Here is a 16,304-nt window from a genome sequence, read left to right as displayed (position 1 = left end):
CAGCTAGCAGTAAGCTCCACAACATCCTTGGGCATAACCCAAGATACCCAAAAGTGTGTGAACACCATACTCCCCAACTCTCTGGCTATCGGGCAATGCAAGATTAGATGATTAATAGTCTCCCCTGCACTTCCAATCTTCATCTTAGAGCTTTTTATTAAATAGATTGCTTGATTTTTTTTTTTTTAATTTATATATATATAGAGATGGGTTCAAATTACATCTGGTGTAACTCTTAATCTAAAGAGTTACACATTTTTTAAACCATTGGATTTAAATAAATCCAACGATTAAAAAAAGACCCTTATTATTACAAATATTTTTATTAGAATCTCATTAATTACCCTCATTTATTACATTCTAAACGTATCTCTAAACCCAACAAAATTTGACGTCTGACTCTCTCTCTCTGTTTGTCTCTCTCTCTCTACATTCTAAACCTACGTTTCTCTCTATGCTGTGAGTGCTCTTTCTTTTCTTTTTTTTCTTTTCCGGTCTGGGAGGTACCAATGAAGGCACAGCCACAGTCGAAGCCGAAGTCAGATATATGCATGAATGATTTTACTGTCAATGATTCTCTGAAACCACCACACATCAGGGGAACGATCAAATTTCCATGGTTTTGCCTTTGGTTTAGTTTTCTATGAACTCTTTTTTACCTTATTTTACCATAGTTTACAGGAAAGTTATGATCTTATATCTTATGAGTTTTGCAGGTTCAGGTATCCCTGCTTCTAAGGACCAATATTTTTTTATTTGCAGCTTACCATGAAATTTATGTACAGGTTGTTGAGTGCAGCAGCAGAGGACAGGGTTTATGCATGAGAAGGAAAGTACCTGCAACCAAATTGTTAGCTTCTGAGAGTCGTAGGTGAGGTCTTGAATTATTATAGATGCCTTTAGGGATATGGCTGCAGTGAAAACATTTGCTATTTGACTGCAGTGAAAAAATTTGCTATTTGGCAATTGATGTTATTATGTTTTGGGTTTGTAATAGCTTTGGGATTGTTAATTGGTTTCATTGTTATTGACATTATTAGGATTTGCATTGGGTATTAAGCTATTCAACTTTTTAGCTTTCGTGTATTATGTTTTGCAATACTTTGAATGCTATTTCATTTCAGCCAATATGGTTGGTATTTGCTGTACTGGTATTTAGTCCAGTGTACTTATCCTTCTTCCCCCCCCCCCCCCCCCTCTCTCAACTTTCAAGTTGTGCTNAACCTAGCTGAACACTGTTTCTATTTTTCCTTTCTTTTCCGTTGTGAGTGCTTTTTTTTTCTTTTTTATTTCTAGTCTGGGAGGTACCGACGAAGGCACGACCGCGGTTGAAGCTGAAGTCGGAGGCCCTACAAGCATCGTAGCTATGAAGAGGGCTCTCATGAGGGACGTGGTTCTAGCAAAAAGGGGACAGACGAAGGCACTCACAAAATTTTCCCCCTAAAAATTGTGTTTGGGAGTGTTCTGAAGGATCAATTTTTGTTTTGTTTATAAGCCCTTTATCTACGTTTCTTCAAATTATTCTGCTTAGGGGGAAATTTTTGGTTAGTGAATTTCATACAAGATTGATATCAATGTGTTGTAGATTTTAATGGATAAGAATTCTTACTTAGCCTGTCTTGGGTCCTTGCCATAATGCAATGACTACTTTATGCAATTACAGCGTTGCTAATTGCACCTTTATGTTGCTCCGTAGGCTTTACATTTTCTATTTTCATTTTCTGTTTTTAATATGCTAATTGAAAATAATTTTACCAGCTTTAAATTTTAATGTGTTGCAGGATGAAGATGATGATGATATTAGTGGTGATGAGGATATGTCTTTTGGTTCTGCTGAGGATGATGATGAGCCTAAAGAGACACCTAAGAATGTATAGAAATATATCTTTTATTCTCTATAACTCTCTCTTCTATCTATTTGAATATTTTTGACGTTGCTGATGTTTTTATAAATTGTTGATATCACCTCTTTTTGTTGAAGGTTGAATCAAGCAAGAAGAGACCTTCTGAATCCGCAACTAAAACTGCAGTCCCTGCTAAAAAGGCAAAAGTAGCTACTGCTCAAAAAACTGGTGAGTTTGATTCTATGTTGTCCAAATTTGTTGTTGCTTGCTGTTTAAACTAAGGGTCCAGGGGTTTGATGATCATGTTTTGTCCCTACAATCAAAGTTGACCTTCCATTTCTTATTCTGGTTGTGTTATTTGTTTTCTTAAAAATCAAAGTTGATCACATGGAAAAATATCTATGTTTGCAACAGTTTCACTCTCTTTTCATGTGTGTTTAATTCCGTATCAACTGTTTCATCTCTTGTCCACGCAGATAGGTCATGCCTTTTGTTGTCAAATGATTGGAATCAATTATTTTTCTGGAAATATGTTTCTTCCTGTGACATGATTGTAATCAATAATTATCTGAGAAAAGCTTACTAAACTCTACACCTTTAACATGATTTCCTATTTTTGTTTATATGTTTTAGATGGTAAGAAGGTCGGTGGTCATACGACTCCACATCCTTCCAAGAAGGCTGCAAAGACTCCTACAACTAGTGAGCAATCTAAGCAGAAGTCCCCAAAATCTGGTGGTTCATTCTCTTGCCAGACCTGCAGCAAGTATTTTTACTCACTCCACTTTTCTCCAATTCTATAACTAAGTTTGCTTTCTAGTCTCACATGCTTCTCTATACATGCACAGGACTTTCGGCTCTGAAGTTGGTCTTCAGTCCCACACAATGGCCAAGCATGCTGGCGATTAGTGACTGGGCTATCACAACATTTGCTGCTGTAGCATGATCTGGATTTTCCTGGAAATGGATTCATAGAGAGCTAGGGGTTATTAGATTTTGGCACCATACATGAGAGAGGGTTCTAGTTGAATGTCCTGTTTTTGGAGTTTGTCTTTCCGGATTTATTCTCTCATATTTTTGGATAACGTAAAACGAGGTTATTTTTATTGTTATTATGATTTTTTTTCTTCTTGCTTTCTAATCTGCTTTTATTTTACATAACATGGGAGAATGATGGAAGTCATGGGAGAATTATGAATGCATTGGATCCAAGTGTGTCTTTATCAAATGAGAGAATTTGGCTGCGATTGTTCGATATGACTAAATAACTAAGTAACTAAATCATTACTTAAAATAAGCACAGATAGTCTTTACATCAACAGTATGGTCTATGAAACTCTGTGGCGAATATTGTCTATGGTATGTAATGATTGTTTATTAATACTTAAATTTGTTCTTTTTTTATTTTTGGTAGAATTTATCAAAATTAGTAGTTCAAAAAATTGAGAATTGAGGCGTAATCAAAGTTCAAAATTAGGTTATGCTAAAAACCAAGAAGAAGATTAGAGAAGATCAAGTGTGTGACTTATCCAGGCTTTCGTGTGAGTTAACAAGTTTTTGAGTATCAATTTCTTTCCTGTCATGAAGTCACATGAATCTATTCTTAAGGGTGAAGGAAAAATAAGTTACCTGAAAATATGCAGTGCTATTTTTGACTTTTTGGTGCCCAGTTCTACATAACAAGCTAAGTCGAAACCAATTCAACATCGTGTGCATTGAAAATTACCTAAAACATGGAAGAGAGAGAGAGAGGATGTTTGATTTCTTTTGCAATCACTCTTGCTCTTACGCAACTAGTATAGAAACCCAGGTGCATAATCTGTCATTAATATTCAATTTTGAGTGAGGTTGGTACTCGTTTTATGATCTATCGATCAAAATGATTTTGGAGAGTCAAAATGGGGTATTGATATTTGATATTGTACCCTTTTTGTTTGGCTTCTTAGGAACAAGATGCCGTTTCCAACCAAAAAAAATAAAAAGTTAAAATAAAGAACACCTCATTTTGGATTTCTTGTTTACTAATGTTTGGTCACTGTAGCGATTGGAAATATGCGTCGTTAAGTTTGGAAAGTTGGTTTGTCCAAAATTAATGATGTTTGAGTGATTGAGCAGTGTTTGTAAGGTGGAAAGTAGGTTTGGTGTCGAAATTAGACAATGGAGAAGGTATTGAAGCCAGCGCAGTAGGTGCATGAAGAGAATGAGAAAGGCAAGGTTGTCAAAAAAATACAAAAAATAAGATCCTATATTATTTGAGACAAAAACAATTCTTTAGCTTAGAATGACCTTTCAACCAAAATCGATTGAAAATGCCAAAACAATTACAAATGGCTTGATATTTCAGCACAACTTGAAAGTTGAAAGGGGGGGGGGGGGGGAGAGGGGAAGGATAAGTACACTACTAAATACCAGTACTGGCAAATACCAAACCATATTGCTGAATAATAGAAATAGCATTCAAAGTATTGCAAAACATAATACAAAAGCTAAAAAGTTGAATAGCTTAATACCAATGTAAATCCTAAATTTTTTTTTTTTTTTTTTTTTTTTTTTTTTCCTGCCGGCAACCTGTGGAGGTGGAACAATGGTGGAAGAGCAATGAAGGAGCACATAGAGAGAGAGAAACGTAGGTTTAGAAGGTAGAGAGAGAGAGAGACAAACGAAGAGAAAGAGAAACGTAGAGAGAGAGAGAGAGAGAGAGAGAGAGAGAGTCAGACGTCAAATTTTGTTGGGTTTAGAGAGAGGTTTAGAATGTAATAAATTAGGGTAATTAATGAGATTCTAATAAAAATATTTGTAATAATAAGTCTTTTTTTAACCGTTGGATCTACTTAAATCCAATGGTTTTAAAAATGTGTAACTCTTTAAAATTACACTAGGTGTAACTTGAACCTACCTCAATAAACATTTATATAAGACATTTATACAAGACTTTTTTTTTCTTAAAAAAAAAAAAAAAACGAAAGATGCATTTGATTGCAAAATAGTAATACAGGATTTTTTTTTTTTTTTTAATTTTGTTTTATATAGGAAGTTGTAGGGTCACAAATTGATCCACGGCCCAAGAATGACCTAGACTATAGCCCAATAAGTCCACTACAATATGTTTGTTAGAGAATGAGTTAGATATTGATCGTTTAACAAGTTAAAGCTAATCACAATGGGAAAAGACGCCAATGAGATGACTTAGACCACAAATTATGAAGAAAAAAGGATCCTCAGTCAGGCCCGAGGAATGTCTGTTTTATATATACGTATTTCTTTCTTCTTTGAACAAATATTTTAGTTCTTTGTTACAAAGCTCTCTTTTCTCTCCTCACTCTCTATTTTCTGAATCCCTTCTCGTAAGGATCTTCATTTTTCTTTTATATTTATACATAAATTATCTTAGTCCTACACTTGGAGGGCTAAGATCGCATTCCCAGGATTTTCGTCTCATCTGGAACGTACTAGTAAGTTTTTGCATTGCAATCTAAGCGGTGCCACCATTGTTTATGGTCATTTCCTCATTAATGCAGCCAGAGGAGTAGTTGTCTTGCATTTAATGTGAAGGGGATAACTTCTCCACCCTTCTCCTTTCATCCCCCTCATAACCTGTGTTGAGTCTACTTTCTTCTCTCTGTGATTTTTAAATTCATGTGCTTCTCATGGTTACTACTCGTCCCCAAGGTCAGCTGGTGCTCGTCTTGTGGTTAACCAATGTTCATCCCCAAGGTCTGAGATGCATCCTCGAAAATAATCTTGGCATTTCATTTAAATGGGATTAGGGATCCTCTTCCACACAAAAGTAATAATAAGGAAAATAGAGAAAATAAACAAGGAAAAGAAGAGTAAACTAATGTGCCTACCAACCATGTCACTATAGATCGATTGATGATGAATTCTAAGTTGATCCTTAAGGTCCCACCTTTGACTTTCTGCCTGCCAACCATGTGTGCTAAAATGTCTAAACTCTAAAGGCTTAAAATTGGCCCGCACAGGTTGTCTCGAATCTTGATTTTGATTTGACCTTAGAGCATTCACAGTTCGTCTAAAATTTTCCGTCTATTTTGTAATAAAACCTTTTTTTTTTTCTATTTTACACAATTATTTTTTCAAAACACCCATATAAGATTCTCTATTATACACTTTAATTTATTTAAATAATATTTTTTTATTATCATTTTATTAATATCTCTATCTTTAATTAATACATTTTTTTTTATTAATATCTCTATCAGATCATCTCTCTCTCTCTCTCTCTCTCTCTCTCAAAGCAATGCATTTGGTACAATGATACTCTCATGAACTCTCTTCCTCTCTCATATCTCAAACCTAACACTCACACACGGCAAAGGATTTGGCGGCGGCAGCAAGGGAGATCTGGTGGCACTAGCAAGGGAGAGCCGGTGGTAGATCTAGCAGCAATAACGGCAGAAGCAATGACAGCTACTTTAGCGGTAGCAATGGTGGTATATCCGACTGATTTCCGTTGGGTTTTTCATGTGGGTTTGTGTTGATTTTCGTTTGGCTTGATTTTGGTTTGGGTTTGGGATTATTTTTGTTTGGCTTGATTGTGGTGGATTATAAACTATTGAAATGGTTGCGGTAGTGATGGTTGGATGGTGCTGAGTTGATGGGTGGAGGTTTGTCTTCTTCTTCTTTGTTGGGTTGCTGCAACCGTTGGGAAAGAGATGAGCCTGAACGGTGAGAGAAAAAAAATTATTGTTATGCCTAGTTACAGTAACCGTGCATATTTGCACAGTTATTGTACCAAGTGTGTCAATATACACATTTATACACCCACTGATGTGGGTAGTTTTGCAGGAAAATTGTGCAACTTTTGACATTTTTTGTATTTTAGAGGCATTAGTGCGGATGCTCTTATTAGGCTATTAGTTGCTTGGCCTAATTAAGAAAAAGGTTTTGTTAACGGATTCACACATTTGTTACGGAAGATTTTTTTTTTTTTTGATGAAGTTATGGAAGAATTTAATAGGTTTTATTGTGTTAGAAAGTAATAAAATAAATAAATAGATACTTCTTTAATTGATTGAAATGCAACTATACTAAAAAAACTGATCGATTAAATCAAAAAACACAATCATAACTAATGTCTTTTAGACATTTGTTAACTAAACTCATTAAGTAATTATCACAGCTTTACATCAATGATACCATAATTTGGTAATGATTAATATTAGTTTTATGGGTCCAGATACTCTTAGAAATTTTTTTAGTGGATCATTTTAAGAAAATTCTAATACCACTTTTATGAGAAATATAAAAAACTATCAAAAAAGTTAATTCTTTTTTATTTTTCCATAATAATTCTATAAAAATGGTTCGCTAATAAATGCCATAAGGCACTCGTTAACTTTTCCCTAATTTTATTACCAATTTTATTTGGTAAATCTTATAAATAATGTGTCAACTTCTAAACATAAAACAAGATTCTTAGTAGTGTTCTATGTCGTTTGAACCCCTATCCTCCCTCATTTACTATCTACCTATCTATCTTATAAATAAAACATAAAACAAGTAAGTAATAAATATACAATACAATCATATTTATTGTTAAGTCAATTTGTAAGACTTTTAGGTTATATTTGGTAACAATTTTTTTTTTCTATTTTCAAAAACTTGTTTTGGGGAATATAAAGAAAAAAATATTTTTCTTGTATTTTTGAAAGAAAAGCATGTTTGGTTAGTTGAAATTAAAAAAAAAAAAAAAATACTAAAATATGTTGTTATTAGGATTTGCACTCTAATACTAACTCATTAAATAAGACAGATTTATTAAATCAAATGCGGGTTTTCATTGATTTTTGAATACTAGAAACTGAAAACAACCTTTTGTATGTTTTATGTTTCCTTTATAAATTGAGTTTTGAAAACAGTTTTTGTTTTTTCTATTTATTTTGGATTTCCAAACAAGTTTTTTAGTCTCAAAAATAGAATTTTTTTTTTGAAAATAGAAAATAAAGGGAAAAAACAGTTACCAAACATATCTTTAATATTTTATTATAATAGTTATTCTTGGAATAAATAAGAAAAAAAATCTTTAAACAATTTTATATCACTCAAAATATTTTTATTAGATGTGTATTTTGATAAAATCTAATGTTGGATTATGTTTTCTACTTATACCCTCCATTTAAATTTTCAAAATGATTAGTGATAAATAGTTAATTCATCTATAATTTCTTTAAATTTCAAGTTTTTTTTTTTTTTTTTTGTATTTTAATGTTGTAAAAAAATGAGTTTATTAATTGAATGGTAGTAAGTAACATCTAATTAACACAAAATTAGTTGTTATTGTTAAGAATAATATAATTGTGTAATCCAATGTAAAAAATTTAAAATAATTAAAAATATTATTGTAACATTCATAAAGAGTTACATTAAGTGTAACTTCTTATCCCAAATTTATAGTAACTTTTAACATTTTCTTTCCCCAATATTATTAGTATTACCACCTAATCCAGTAATTTATCTCTTTTTGTGCAGCAATCACATGCCTTTTGTCTCATTAGGCAAAAAACAATTAACCTTTCACAAGACAAACGAGATAACTTCTCTTATTCTTTTTCTTTTTTAGCAAACTTTTCTTATACAATAAAACTATAAGTTGTTGTAGGGACCCAGTTTGACCCACGGCCCAAAAGTGATTTAGATAATGGCCCAATAAGCTCACAATAATAGATTTGTTAGAAAGTAGGTCGGATATTGAACGTTCGATGAGCTAAAGGTTAATCATAATTGGTTATGGAGCAAAAGAAATGACTTGGGCAACAAGTTTAAAGGGAAACACACTCCTCGATCTAGCCCGAGGAAGGTATATTCTTATATATGTATGTCTTTCTCACTTATACAAATGTTCTAGTTCTTGGTTACAAAGTTCTCTTTTTCATTCTTTTTTTTTTCTCCTCCCACTTATAGATCTTCCTTTCTCTTTTATATCTAGCCACAAATCATCTTAATCTTACACTTGGAGGGCTGAGATCGCATTCCTAGGACTTCTGTCTCATTCGAAACATACTAGTAAGCTTTTACCCTACAATTTTAGCTGTACCACCACTGTTCATGGTCATTTCCTCATTAATGTGTCCAAGGAAGTAGTTGTCTTGCATTCATGCGGAGGGGATGGCTTCTACACCTTTTTTTCTTCATCCTTCTCGTATTCCATGCCAAGTCTACTTTCTTTCGTTTTTAATGTTTTAATTTCATGCACACAACTAGTGCTTGTCCCTGAGGTCTGAGGCGCATCCATAGGAATAACATTGACTTCCTATTTAAATCATATTCGAGATCCTCGTCCTCACAGTTGTCATTTTAATTAATTAAAAAAAAAAGGTCATTTCTTACCCTAAAGAAACTCTCAGAAAACTTTTGTTATTTAACTATATATACCCTGATCTTTGATTCATTCATCAAAAAGTCTTTTACTCTAAGGCATTGAATTCAAAAAACAAAGAACATGTCCATGATCAACATCGACCATGTGTCGAACCAACATGTGGGATCATTGCCAACTATCCCCACAACTCCTCCTCCAGTCGACAATGTGGAGAACAGTGGCGGTGCCACGTTGAGCCCAAAGTGTTCCCAGGAACACCCTGAACTGAAAAGAAAAAAAAAATTATATATAATAATTAAAAAAAATTTATTCGTTTACCCTTTAAAAAAAAATTAGGAACACCCTCAAATAAATAATATATATATATATATATATATATATATATATATATATANATATTTATATATATATATATATATATATATATATATATATATATATATATATATATATATATATATTTGTTCTACTTTCAAGCAAAAAAAAAAAAAAAAACCCCAAAAAAATTTTGAACTAAAATTTGGAAAAAAAAATTGTAACAGAGCAAGCCCAATCTAAGGAAAAAAAACAAGGTAAAGCAAACCCAACAGATTACAGTAGCAAACCCACGGATTCTCAAAAAAAAAAAAAAAAAAAAAATCCAAACAAACCAAAACCCAATATATTGAAATCAAAAACCAACGGACAGGGGTGCAACCAAACACTAATAGATGTTGAAAAAGAAAAAAAACCTAACCTAAAGAAAAAAACCTAACCCATAAACCCAATATATTGAAAGCTATAGAATAGCAGAACGCCAAAACTAACGGATCGAAGAAGCCGAGAAGGAGATCGCCAGATTGGGCCTCAAACTCGAGCTCCAAAATGACAGAACACATCGTCACATCAGATTGAAGATCGGATCGGTCTTCCTCGCAGGCTCGCCTTGACGTGCTGCCCGAGTCTCGATGGCACCGCCCCTCAACCTTAGGCCTCCCTCAACCTAAAGGTATTTCATCTCAGTCTCAGTCTCTCTCTCTTTATCTAAAGAATGAAACTATGAAAGTGAAAACTAAAATGAAATTATGAAATGAGAGAGTATGAGACTCTCCTCTCTCTCTCTCTCACTTTATCTAATTCTTTATTTCTAACTGTGATTGTCTGTTGCTTTTGGCCTTTTGCTTAGCTTTATTTATAACTTTATTAATATTTGCCCTATTTTTGGCTTTATCCAGTGTTGGTGTTGGTGTTGGTAGGATTATTAATTGTCTTTTAGTGTTAGTGTTGGTGTCTTTTGGTGAGATACTGAAATACAATTAATTGGCTTTCTCTAATTGGCTCTAGTCTTGTGATTGGGAGCCAGGGGGCATTGGGGCTTGTCTGTTGAATTGGGGGTGGATAGGGACATGGGGTCGGGGTAAATGCACATTGGGTGTGTGGCTGTATGCTAGTGTAGTAGTTATTGACTTTTTTTTTTTTTTCTTTTTGTTAAGTAATAGTGTGATATTCCAAGTATCAAACAACCACAGTAATTAGTTGAACTAATTAATTTTGTTTGTTTGAGATATTAATTAACCAACAATTAATTGGGGAAAGCAACTAATAAACAATAATTAATAATTTAATTAACCAATATATTATAAAAGACAAACAAATTAAATTATGTTAAGTTAAACAACAATTAATAATTTTATAATTAATGAAACAACAATATAACAAATTATAGTTTATAAAAGACAAACAAATTATGTTAGGCTAAACAAATTTATGCTTCTTAAGGAACATCCCGGAAAAAATTCCTGGAACTGCCATTAGTGAAGAACCAAAGCTCAGTTATGGGGGTCGAGAGCTCAACTGTCATACATCGGTGCAAGAGGGAGGATTTGATAAAGAAATTCTCGTTGGCTTTAAGAGAAGTGCAAGAGGGAGGATTTGATAAAGAAATTCTCGTTGGCTTTAAGAGAATTGGCTTTGATCTTCTCTGTGATTGCTCTCATTATCATGGCCATAAACAAACACAGTGAGTTTCGCTTTCACTACGAATACGATAGTTGGGAAGATTATAAAGAACGCTATTGAAGATGGTGGTTGGCAAGATTTCGACAAATATGGAGAATATAGGTAGAGTAATTCATGCGATTCTTAATTGGTTTTTGAGGTTTAGTGTCAGTTTGCGGCACACTAATTTGAAACAGTACGTGTTTGTTTGTATATACATATATATAGTCTTTTATAAAAATTTAAAATATTTTATTTTTTTACTACTTAAAATATTAAGAGTACTAATTGAGCTATAAATTTTTTGACAAATTTAATTGTTTTTGAAAAATATAAATATTAAAAATATATATGCATAGTGAAAAATGTAGCATTGTTTATACTTCGTTGTTCAATAAAATTATATGCATAGTGACTCAGTTGAAAAACTCAAGATTTAACAAATAAAGTGTTGTACCTAAAGTTTTGATTTTCTAAAAATAAGTTGAGTTAAACAGGCAGTAAGAATTTGATTTCGGTTTGGTTTTTTTTTTTTTATAATTTTTTTTTTATAAATATTTTTGGTGAATGAGGTTGCGTTGAATTGGACTAGGTACGTATTGGCAATAGCAATTTTGTCGACCGTGTACACAGGCGGCCAAGTAATGCGACAAGCATATGAACTTTGCACCGGAAAACTATTGCTTCAACAGCGAAGCTCTACCTTGCTCGACTTTTGGAGATCAGGTTGGTCTCGATTCTTTATGAACTTTGATGACACGAGAATCAAAGGTGCCTTGACTAGCAATGTCATTACTCACTTGCATGTGACGGTTCCTTTAGAGTACTCCCAACTCCAAGCCCCAAGGTACCTTGCATAATTAAACATCATCCTTGGTCTAATAGGAAAGGCAATTGTGTTTGTGTGACTATATCCTCCCCATTTTAAATGAATTTATTATTATTATTATCAGATTAAGGGTTTGTTTGAGGCCTATTTATTTTGCTGAAACTAAAAATTTTTTGCTAAAAATACTGTATATAAAGGTAAAAGTTAATTAAAATAATATAGTAAGACCCCATAAATAGTATTAAAAAGTGCTGTGAGACCCATAAATAGTAGCAAAAATGAGTTGAATAATAAAATAAATTGGCAAAATTAATCATGCCAAATGGACATAGTAAGAAAAATAAGCTGAATAATAAAATAAATTGGCAAAATTAATAATGCCAAATGGACACTAAGGAGTTTGGTGTTTTGGGAGGTTAAAGGAGCGTTTTCAAAACTCAAAACTTTGTTTTGTGACTACAACTTCTCGTAGTTTTTTTTATAAACGCTCATTTTAAACTCAAAAGACAGTTTTCCAAAAATTTATACAAATGTACGCTAAGTGGTTTAAACTTTAAATTTAAAGGTGTTTTAAGTGTTACGTGATTTAAAAATTAGATTAAAAAATAACAATTTAATTTTTCAATTGACTCTTTTCATTTTAAGTGAAATAAGAGAATTTTGTTCCCACTCTCCTTGGCACAAATCATCATTTCCATAACATCTCCCTAAAATAAGATTATTTCTATTTCAAATGAACCCATTTCATGGTTAATGCTAAATATCAAATATAATTTAATTAGCGTTTGTTTATGTTTATCAATATCTTGTTTAAGTTGAACAAAAATGGGGATGGACACCTTCTCCAAAAAAAAAAAAAAAATGGGGATAGACAAGTTGTAATCGGTTTTCAACTAACATATAATAATTATAATTAAGATGCTGACCTATAGAAAGTCCTAAAAAAAAAATAAGTACTTGTATTCTAGTAATTAAGATGTTGACCTAGGGTTTCCTCAAAAAAAAAAAAAAAGATGTTGACCTAGAGAAAGTCCTAAAAAGTAAGTACTTGTATTCTAGTGGTAATATACTAATATTCAGTAAACTTAAAGGCACAACAAATATTCCACAATTTCTTAATTTGATATATATTCTATTTGATGTACAATAAAAGCAATATTCCAATAATAGGTAATGTGTACTAATTACAATCTATCATGTCAACAAATGTGAAATTTGTTGTGTATATTGCATTGTTATTTACTAATATATATTTAGATTATTAAAAATTTGTGAAAGGGATTGTAAACAAATTGTCCATAACCATTTTCTTATGCACAATCATCATAACATATTATTTTTGTAGTTATGAAAATTTTTATATCACTAGATTTATTGAAAGAAAACCATCTAAACTCTTTCATTTTAATAATATTTTAATTGCTTACTCATGCGTTACATGAGAAAGTTCAATGAAAAATATGCATACATTAATAAATATTAAAAAAAATAAATGATTAAATTAGAAAATTAGTAAGATCAAATATCATATATAGTTTAATTAGAGTTTTTTTTTTTTTAAGAGAAGATTATGTTAAAATAAAAGGAAGAAAATAAAAGATTTAGAGAAAGAATGAGAGAGTAGACGCAAGAGTTATGTGGTTCAACTTGATAACTTACGTCACTAAAAAAACTATGTAGAAGAAAAATCCAATATTGGGTGCATATACACACAAAAGTTGATTTGTAAGGAACATTTATTATGCTTGAATCAATGATAATTGATATGCCTTGATTCTAGGCATGATAACGGCCTAACATGCCATAACTAAATTGGGTATCAATAAAACATAGAAAAGTATATTAAAACACATAAACTGATAAAAGTGATAAAACACATGTTCTTTTTGATATAGACTTTTCATCAATTGGTAAAGTTTTTGATCTTTAAATAAGAGATTTAGGATTCAATCTTCGCCTATACCCAAAATTAATTGGTGTCTTGGTCTGATAATAAAAAAATAAAATAAAAATAAAAAAACATATTAGAGGTATTTTAATTAGACGAAACATAAAATTGATAAAATTCTCACTGCAGATTATGGCGTACCTGTTGATATCAGCAGCATCTTCGGCACTTCCCTTGACCATTTGTTTGAGAACGCTAGCATACCAGAAATTTACAAATAGACAATTTTCTAGACTTTTCAGCATCAGCCATCAGCATGGCCTTTCTGGCATTCTCAGTGTTGGCATTGTCTGCCATAACTTCAGTATACAAATTACCAACTCAATACTTGCCATTAATGTTAGGGCTTTGGGGAAAGACTAGCTAAGACCTACCATTATCTGATAAAGTTTAAAGTTTCAACCCCTTTGTAATCAACTTTTTGTATTTTGAATGAACCAAAATATAATGCATGCATTCTAATAATACTTATCTCATTTACTATTTAATTTATTGATTACATGCATCCACCCTCTTATTGCGTGAGAACCTTGCAACTCTGTCAAAGTTATATGCTATGAGATAAATTATGCATATATCCGATATACGAGATACATTCTCTCATTTTAGGTTGAAAGAATGAACACAATTAATCCTTATTCATCCAATAGTTTTATGCATTATTCTTGTTTACTATTCAACTTATCCAACTTAATTAGCTTATGTTTTTATTTTAAAGTACAATTTACTACACGAGATTAATTCTCACTTATAATTAGCAAAATAAATAAATAAAATAAACCCTTTATTTTAAGCTAAAGAATGAACTGTAAGATTTATCCATTTGTTTGGGGCCAAGTTGTGGTACATATTAGTCAAGACACCCCCCCCCCCCCCCCCCCACACACACACCACACACAAACACATGCATATATATAGACATGCACATGCACACACATTAATGATTCAATACTAGAGAATGTCATAATTCATAATAATATTGCACACAAAATTATAATTATTATTGACACATATTTACTATATAATTTTTTTTTTTGGAGAACTTATAATCTTTTAAACTTCAATGAGTATTAAAGTTGTCTTATTTGATAATAGGCATGTTAAATATATATACAAAAGAGAGAGAGAATTTCGTATATCTCCTATTAAAATTAAAGTCAATGACAATCTTCATAGAACAAAATTCATTTTTTACCAACTTCATAGTAAAATTCTTAAAATTTTATTCTTCAAAAATTTTTATCAAATTTCCTACCAAAGTGAATAAAAGTTTTTCAAAAATAAAAAATAAAAATTTGAAAGTCAAATTCTTAAAATTTTTATTTTCAATATAAATTATCAAATTGCCTACCAAAGTCAATAAAAAAGTTTCAATGGAATCAATGAAATTTTCAAAGAACCAAAACTTTAACAAATGCAAAAGCTTTTTTTTTTTTTTTTGGGGGGGGGGGTGGGAATCAAATACAAAAGTAAAATTTTCAATAATATTTTTTATAAATTAGATCAATTGGCCAATTACTTTTTAAAGAGCACCATGGGCTAACTCAAATATATATTAAAAGATAATTTTTAAAATTATGGGGCCATGTCTGTAGCTCCGCCCTGCATATTTATATGTGTATGACTCCTGAGGGAAAATAAACAAAACTATTTTTATAAGTACTACGAGCTCTATGGTAATTACAAAAGTAACCCAAGTTACCTTTTGATTTACCACACCGTATATATATAGTTCTAGTAAAAAGATAGACCCGACTTGCCAGTGTAATGCTGGTCAATATACAATCGTCAATCGGCATCATTAAAAAATAAGAAAGTTTGAATTTTTTTTAAAAAAAAAATCAAATGATTTAAATTGGGTAGTTTTGGTAAACGTAAATTCAATTAAGAGGTTGTTTCCATATTTCAATGTACCATGCGCTAACGCTAAGTACAGTTGTTGGCCTGTTTTGTCTAATACAAATTCTAATTATTCCCTTCGTCCTCTTTTTTTGTCATCTATTCTATTTTGAGATGTCCAAATATTGTCCTGTTTTTAAAAATAAAAAAATTGTTAATTTACTAATGTTCCTATTATACCCCTATTAATTTACTAATTCAATTTTTTAATAAATTTTTTAAGAGTAGTTTTAGAACTTATACATTTTTAAAAGATAGACAAAACAATAAATGATGTTCCTTAAAAAGTTTGACTTTTCAAACATGACAAAAAATTTGGAACGGGGAGTACTAATTAGAGAGAAGTTGTCTCTTCAAGGAGTCATTATTATTATTATGAATAAACCTTGAAATTTCCAAAAAAAAAAAAAAAAAAAAAGGCTATGAGTGGAAAATTGTAAGTGTTGGAAGTGAACATGAGAGTCGAAA

At 31.5% G+C, this 16,304-nt stretch overlaps 1 protein-coding gene and 1 pseudogene across 1 annotated transcript; both read left to right on the top strand.

The window, feature by feature from the left end:
- The first annotated feature begins 509 nt into the window (after positions 1 to 509).
- LOC112035297 (histone deacetylase HDT1) lies at positions 510 to 3,027 on the top strand. The gene is made up of 7 exons (XM_065764682.1): positions 510 to 619; positions 717 to 722; positions 1,297 to 1,420; positions 1,782 to 1,871; positions 1,982 to 2,072; positions 2,478 to 2,610; positions 2,693 to 3,027. The coding sequence occupies exons 1-7, from the start codon at positions 510 to 512 to the stop codon at positions 2,751 to 2,753; spliced, it is 615 nt and encodes a 204-aa protein (XP_065620754.1). The 3' UTR covers positions 2,754 to 3,027.
- A 6,276-nt stretch (positions 3,028 to 9,303) lies between these two features.
- Positions 9,304 to 14,304, top strand: LOC112035296 (CASP-like protein 4B1; annotated as a pseudogene).
- The last annotated feature ends 2,000 nt before the right edge of the window (positions 14,305 to 16,304 follow it).

Source organism: Quercus suber, unplaced genomic scaffold (genome assembly GCF_002906115.3).
Source record: "Quercus suber isolate HL8 unplaced genomic scaffold, Cork oak 2.0 scaffold_578, whole genome shotgun sequence".
NCBI classification, from domain to species: domain Eukaryota; kingdom Viridiplantae; phylum Streptophyta; class Magnoliopsida; order Fagales; family Fagaceae; genus Quercus; species Quercus suber.
This window is presented reverse-complemented; position numbering and strand designations above follow the sequence as displayed.